Here is a 7500-nt window from a genome sequence, read left to right on the forward strand (position 1 = left end):
TAGCGTTTTTTTTAAAAGCCGAAAAATGTGCCGTATTTGATAGCTTGCTGCGAGACCTCACACCGAGCACATCTACTGCGGGTGTGGTGCCTGTTATTGGACCCAGAGCAACATCCCCCAGAAACCCGAAGAGGAGAGTCCTGGCCCCTAGCCCTGCCAGTGTAGCAGAAATGATGAGGATGATGATGCAGCAGCAGCCGTTCTTCTCTGCGTGAGTCGCTTCATGTTGTTCGTGTGTAATTTACGTTGAGTAGGCTAACCACGTTATTACATTAATGCATGTAAGGTGAACTAGCAAACACCGTCGTAGCTACATGCGGCTGTCTCCTTGTTTGATGGCAGATACTCCCTTCACCAAAAAGGCTAAAATGACCAAAGAAAAGGTGGAAAACAGTTAAACATGAGAGGTTTTTGGACAAAGTTTGTGTTCTCCATTCTTTAAGCACCGGTTCGAGCACTGTTTAAGCACCGGCACCGTTTCAAAAGTACCGGTTTGGTACCGGTATCGGATAAAACCTAAATGATACCCATCCCTAGTCATCCTCTGGCCCTGACCTACCTTTCATGGTCCAGCACATTTCTGAGTTAACTCACTTTAACTCTCAAAGTGCTGATAATGTAGAGATAAAAAAATGATTTTAAAAACTGAGAATCTTTATTCTGTTCATTACCAACACACACCACCTGCAGGTCCCTGTTGTCTTTACAGTAATCGGGGTCAGACTGGCACAAATGCTTCCAGGATTGAGTTTTTCCAGACAGTCTTGGTTAAATGTTGAACGGATTAAAGGGGGTTTGGAATCCCAGGCTCACACTTTAATACAGGAGCAGCTGAAAGGAGCTTCTTGTTAGCCAGGTATACCTGTGACAGCTCAAAATGACCCACAGACAGTCTCAGAAACATGAAGGCAGAGCAGAGCACACCTGAAACAAACAAAAAACACCGTGGACCTCTGTACCTGTGATGGAGCCAGAGCACAACATTTATATAAAAGAGACACTTTTGTGATGGACAGTGTTACACACACACACACACAATCATTGTTTTCATCACTACACTGCCTGTCTGTTCTCTTGGGATGCTGCTGCTGCTGCTGCTGCGCTGCAAACACAACTTCAGCCTCACAGTAAAGTACATGATTTAAGCAGCTCAGTCAGCCTGTCACAGCTACATGACAGCATCTCTGTGTGCGTGTGTGTGTGTGAAGCTCTCACCTGGGTTGCAGTCAGTGAGCAGGGAGCAGATGGACAGTAGGACCTTGGAGATGGTGAGGGCGGGACTCCAGTTGTCCTTCAGGATGTCCAGACAGATCACGCCCTGACTGTTGATGTTGCAGTGGTAGATCCTCGTACGGAACGTCACCTGATTGGTTAAGAAACAGTTTCATTTGATGCTGCATCCTGTTGATCCTGACCTCTGAGCCAATGACACGTTTTAAAAAAGGCTTATTTTAGGTTTCGTTTAACTATCAACAACATGTAAGGTGATCAAACAAACAAGTGTTTTTTATATTTTGGGACTGTGGTGGACTCGAGTCCACCACAAAAAGTCTAGGAGAGGACGGCCGCTCTATTTCTGTTCCCTTCACAATAACTAACAACAAACAGGCCCAATAAACCAGGCCTATGATAAGAGACTTGCAGTGTTTTCCTGCACATGCCTCCTGACATTTAGGACGTGACAGGTTCAATCAATGAAACACTTGTCAGTTAGATTAAACGAGCAGCACAGGCTGACAGCGCTCTTCATATCCTGCCTGTGTGCCTGCATCAACACTGAAGACATTCCATAGCTCAGCACAAAGAGCCCTGCATCATTAAGCAGTGACCTTTGACCTCTGTGTGTCTTTAGAAACGAGGCTGATGAGCTGTAGCTTGCCCCCGTTCATGTCACCCTTCCTCCGTTCAGAGAGACAAACCCTCCTCCTATTATGAAGATCAACAGATTGATTTATCTGTCACTGTTTCACGTCAGCAGTGCTGCAGCACCACACTGGAAACATCTGAGAGGACTTCACTGATACACCATAAATATACATTGTGTTATCTTGCACAGCATGAGTGTTAAAAAACTTGAAATGTTATCATTACACATGCTCTGGCTAAGCAGTGTGAGTGCTGTCAGGCATTTGAGTGTGAGCGAGCTATGTGAGGGCTGACTCTTGTCATCTGCGGTGCTGTTTCCAAACCAGGAAGAGATGCGGTAGCTGAGATTATTTTCAGCGGCACTTCTGTAAAATCTGCTCATAGCTGGGACGGGAGGTCCACCTCCATCAGCCAGGTGACGGAGAGGTGGGTTAGCTCGTCTGTCTGAACTCCCGAGAACTTGTGCCGTGAATCCTTTCTGTCAGAGAGCTGCAGGTATAGTCCGTCGGTTATAGTGTCAGCTGCTCCTTTCCTGTAAGCGCACTCGTTGTGGTCGGCTGTAAGACCAACACCTGTGCGTGACGTGACTGGTGATGTCACATGTCAGTAATGTGAGCAGAAGGGGCGCGGTGTGTTCTAGCAACGTTATTTGTCCCGAGTGCACGTGTCAGGCAGCCCAGCAGGGAACATGTCACGCTGGACGCTGAAGTCAATGAGCAGCACTCTGGCTGAAGCCTTCTGGTTTCTCTACGTGAGTCAGAGACACAGGGTGGAAACCTCGGCTGAATGGTTTGTTCTGTACGGCAGCGGGCCCAGCTTGGTTGGGAAGCGTGAGCTGATGTGAAGCCTCTCAAAGCATTTCATGATACAGCAGCTGGCACTCTGCTTTGGCTGAGGGTCCATGAAGATATCTGTCAGCTGTTCTTCACAGTGTGTTGGCACGCAGCCTGGGATGAGATCTGGACCCATGTTGCAGAAACCTCCTCATGCTGTCTGCAGTCACAGCCAATAGCTGGCAGGCTGGAGGCAGTGATAGTTGTTTGCAACCTCAAACATGTCCACTGTTCAGTGCCTGAAGTCTTTGCCATAAATGCCTCATGTCCTTGGTGCATTCATTGGACAACTGTTTTTAGCTTGTTCTTCAGTGTCACCAGCTCTGAATGCAGCGTCACAAATCCTCAGCAAGAAGCCGACCTCCCGTTAGCCGAGGTTTATTTCTGGAACGCAGCCTGACAGATTTAGCAAATCGGTGCATTTGTTTATAAATCCCATCACGAATATTCCTCTAGGTCTGTCGTCTCTTTGAAACGCTCCACTGTGCGCACTCAAAGCAGCCCTGTACACACTGAAGCCTCCTGTGGCTGCACGCTGATGCAGTCCTTGGTGGCTCTCATCTTCCTCCGAGCCTGAAAGCTGGGTAAGGGAGGAGAGGGAGCTGCAGTGTATGTGTTTTTTCTGTTTGAATGTACATTAGCCCGTGTACGAGTCCCTCTTGTTGTGCATGTAACAAATGGAAGTGAGGTAAAAAAAAGACCTGGGGCTGTAGCTCAGGTGGTGTTTGATCCCTGGCTCCTCCAGTCTGCACGCATAATATCCTTGGACACTAACCCTGAGCTGCTCTCCAAGGATCGATCGCATGCATAGGAAAAAGTTCTCGTATGCGCCGAGTTGTATAAAATGCTTTGAGTGCTCAGGTAGAGTAGATAAGCACTATATAAGAACCAGTCCATTTACCATTTAGCCAACAGGCCCGAGGAACCTGCCAGTCAGCCGAGGTCAGCTCTTAACCTGCCTTGATGCCTTCTTGCTTCCCTTGTTTACGTCTCCTTCACTCATTCATGCTCGCACATTTTTCTGTGTGAGCTACATTCTGATGGATGTGGTCAGAGAGCAGCTTGGGGTTCGTATCTTGCCCAGCGATATTATGCATGCAGACTGGAAATGAAATCCCAGAAAATGAGATTTATATCACGCAGAGGAAGATCAAGTGTATAGAGAAGTTTAGTTCAAAGCCACGAGTTACTGCAGGGCACAGTGCTGGGGGAATCTCACCTCAGCCGTCACTCAACCAGTTCTGAGCTCGGACCAACGTACAAATACTGATGCAGCATCCCTGCAATGCTCAGCCTCTAAAGTATCAGTGTCAGCTCAACCTAACATTAGTGAGTGATCCAGGGCAGTGAGCAGCTGTCACATGGCTCGCTGTACGTTGGATGGCAAAGATCACGACCACGATGGAAAAACAAGGCGGCAGGAGGCCAAGAGTTAGGATGGGCTCTGTGTGAGGACCCACACAGCTGACACTGAACAGGAGATCATATATCGAGGCCTGGTCACATGATTCCCAATAACTTTGAGCTGCTGTAAATTTCAAAACCACAAAAACAAAAAGTGATACACACTGGACAGATGGAGCATCAACATCTGATTACACTCCTGGTAGGCGAGGTTCGGGATGGTCTGAATGATTCCCAGGCTGCTCTTAACTTCACCACTGCAGTCACACTCGTGACTTTCTATTTCACATAATCATACGAGACATACAGAAATATGAGAGATAGTTTACATAAAGTCTATCCATGTATCACAATGGTGGGAACGCCACCAATCATTTCTACCATGTGACGCCGTGCCGTCCTTGCACAGTGCACACACAGCTCACCTGCGCTGTGCAACACTACAGATACTTTCTCCAGTGCTGCTCCTCATGACTAAGATACTGATACTGCAAATGCAGCAGCCTACTTTATTGTAAACGACAGTAAGCCAAGAAGAGCAGCTGAAAATATCAGATTTAAGCAGCTGATTAAAGTCACTGACGCTTCCTCCCTGTTCTGTCTGCATGAGCACAGGGCTGCAAGCGGCTCAGTGTTGAGGATGCAGAGTTTTACATACTGGAACAAGTCAGAGATATAGACCCAACAACAAGGAAATTAAAGAGCAAGAATTCAGAACTTGTAACAAAGTAAACAGACTTTGTTACTTATGGTTGTCTGTAATGGCCTCGTAACACAAAGCAGATGAAAGAAAATAAAACAAACAAGCTCAACACATTTTTCACAGATTTGTGAAATTCCACTAAAAATATGACTCTGAGCGTTCCTGTGAGTTTGATACATGTGAGTTTGATACATGTGAGTTTGATACATGTGAGTTTGATACATGTGAGTTTGATACATGTGAGTACACCTTTAGCAAAGGTTTGCTAAAAACATGCTGTGAATATTTAGTTGAATCACAACATTTGGTCAAGAACACCCTCAGTGCAAAACATCATATATGCATATTTGCTAACACACAGTTTTGGACCGCTCCTGTCAGTGGCACATGTGCACAGACACTAAACGACCCGCTGTAAAGCATTAAACATGGCACAGATAGTTTCCTGCCTTATCGTTTAAGCACATAAATAGCAGTTAGATATTACTTAATGAGTATTCCTAGACTCTACTGGAGGGTGGCCGAATGCAGCTGAATGCCAGGGCATGCAGGACAGGACAAGGCGATCAGAAGCACCTCATTGCTTTGATACAAACTGGCAGTTTGATTTGAACATGCAAATGCTGCAAAAAGTTTAGATCTCTGTTCCAGGGTTTTGCCTGTTTCTGAGGGCTCAGTCTCCTCCTCAGCCTGCATGAACGCACAACGTCCTACAGCAGTTTTACAGCAGAAGGACACACACGGTGGGGGAAAGCAGCACATCTTGTGGCCGTCTCAGAGGCTGCACAAACCGTAAAGCCGGGTTTCCACCACAAACGTTGGTGATAAAGACCGAGCCCTGCTGCAGAGTTTAAGGGAACCCGACCTGCAGAGAATATCATTTCACAGCTGTGTGGCTGCTTCAAACGTTAGATCCACTCCTGATGGTGTGAGGAAGGACACAGAACCAGAGTGAGAAGTGGGTTTGAGATTAGAGATCAGATTTCAAACGTGTGGATTAGGGCTGCCACGATTAGTCGACTAGTCACGATTACGTCGACTATCAAAATCGTCGACGACTGATTTAATAGTCGACGTGTCGTTTGAAGCTTTGTAAGATCCTGAAAGACGCAGGAATAAGTAGCAGGATTTAAGAGTGTAATAACGGACTGAAACAGAAGATGGCAGCACTGCATGTACAAGGATGCCAGCTGCCCTTAAACCCCGAAGAAGAAGAAGCTGTGTCCCAGAATTCATAGCGCAGCCCAGCTCAGTTTCCAACAATGGCGGCAGCTAGTTAGTTTTAATATTACTCTTATTGTTCTTTCTGGGTCACAAAATAAACGTTTAACATATTTTCAGGCGAGAATGTAGCTGTGTAAACCTCAAATATCTGCTCAGTTTATCAGGACACCACATATTTTCAAAAGCGCTCCGACGTTTTCGGAGACGTCTGTTACCCACTGAATGTCAGATGCTGCTGGTGCAATAAGCTGTACCTGTACGTCCAATGGATGATGCTCTGATTAGTCGACTATCAAAATAATAGTTTCTGGCAGCCCTAGTGTGGGTGCTTGGTTACAAAAACAACACTATGTCCCTGATGCTTAAGCCACTGTGACACGGCGCACCCATGACCAGCTACACTTTCACCAACGTGTCACTGAACTGTTGGTCAGTGCTCGTTGAGAACATCCCAGTGGATGCTGCGTCTGTTCACTGGGAAAAAAACCCAAACTTGGAACCAGTTCAGCTTTTGTTGTGAGAGAAAAATCACTTTGAGCACTGATGGTGTGAGCACAGTGTTAGGCAGAGGGTCAAATAGAGGAGAGGAAGATTTCAACAGCAGCCCTGTTGGCTCATGACAGAGGGAGCTACACTTGGAGCTCTGCTACAGACAAACCTGTGCAGGAACAATAAGGACTAGACTTCCTGCACCATGGTCCGTCTATTCTTTCCAGCATGGTTTCAGTTTGCTTCAGCTCACAGCTGTTGGTTTATGCACAGCTCTCTTTAGGTCCTGTTGTGAAACCTTGATTCTGCTGTAGGGTTTCTTGGCACCATTGTCCTGCTGCTGTGTGACGCATTTTAGGTCAAGCCTTTGTATTTAGATGTCTGACTTCATACAGTGACTTCAGAGTGCCCAACACCCAAACAACCCCACATCGCCACCACGTTCCCCACCATGTTTGACAGTGAGGCTAATATGCCACGTCTGCTTTGTGGCACTGTGAGTTGGAGCATCTCAGCTGTGGTCTTGTGGTCCACAAGGCAACTCTTTTCTTTCTTTCTTTATAAATAGAAGAGAAGCTTTGCCCTAACAATCCTTTCGAAACAGCCAGTTACGTCTGAGCGCTGCATGGTTTGAGGGTAAGTTTCCTGGGACGCCCACTCCTGTGGCATTAACACACTCCTACATGCTGCAGACGACAAACTGCCAAAGAGGTGGTCACACTCACTAATGATCTAATCCAGTGTGTTTGATTAGCAGCACCAAGCTGCTGCTGACTGAATACTTCTGGCATCGGTGAACACGCTAACCACACCTGCACACTCGGATATGTGACTCCTGGTATGTTGCAGTTTTCCTGAAAGCTGCACAGCACGAACTCTGAAGTTTACAACATTGTTCTTGATGTTTCCTCTGTGACTGTTGTAAGTGCCAGTTTGTGCGTTTGTATCACAGCCTGTCTGACTGTGTCTGCTGTGTCAGTG

The 7500-nt window shown here is 46.6% G+C and overlaps 1 protein-coding gene across 2 annotated transcripts in view; it reads right to left on the reverse strand.

Moving 5' to 3' along the window:
* LOC101471788 (ubiquitin-conjugating enzyme E2 E2) overlaps positions 1-7500 on the reverse strand; it is an 85759-nt gene that overhangs the window by 6414 nt on the left and 71845 nt on the right. Inside the window, exons 5-6 of one of the 2 annotated variants that reach the window (XM_076878999.1) lie at positions 1216-1363; positions 401-924 (exon numbers count right to left, since the gene is read on the reverse strand). In XM_076878999.1, the coding sequence (XP_076735114.1) occupies positions 785-924; positions 1216-1363 (288 nt within the window). In that variant the 3' untranslated portion in view covers positions 401-784. Of the gene's footprint in view, positions 1-400; positions 925-1215; positions 1364-7500 lie in introns of those variants that run through there. The other variant, XM_004561028.3, reaches the window with a different exon arrangement.

Source organism: Maylandia zebra, linkage group LG22 (genome assembly GCF_041146795.1).
Source record: "Maylandia zebra isolate NMK-2024a linkage group LG22, Mzebra_GT3a, whole genome shotgun sequence".
In the NCBI taxonomy this organism is placed as follows: Eukaryota; Metazoa; Chordata; class Actinopteri; order Cichliformes; family Cichlidae; genus Maylandia; species Maylandia zebra.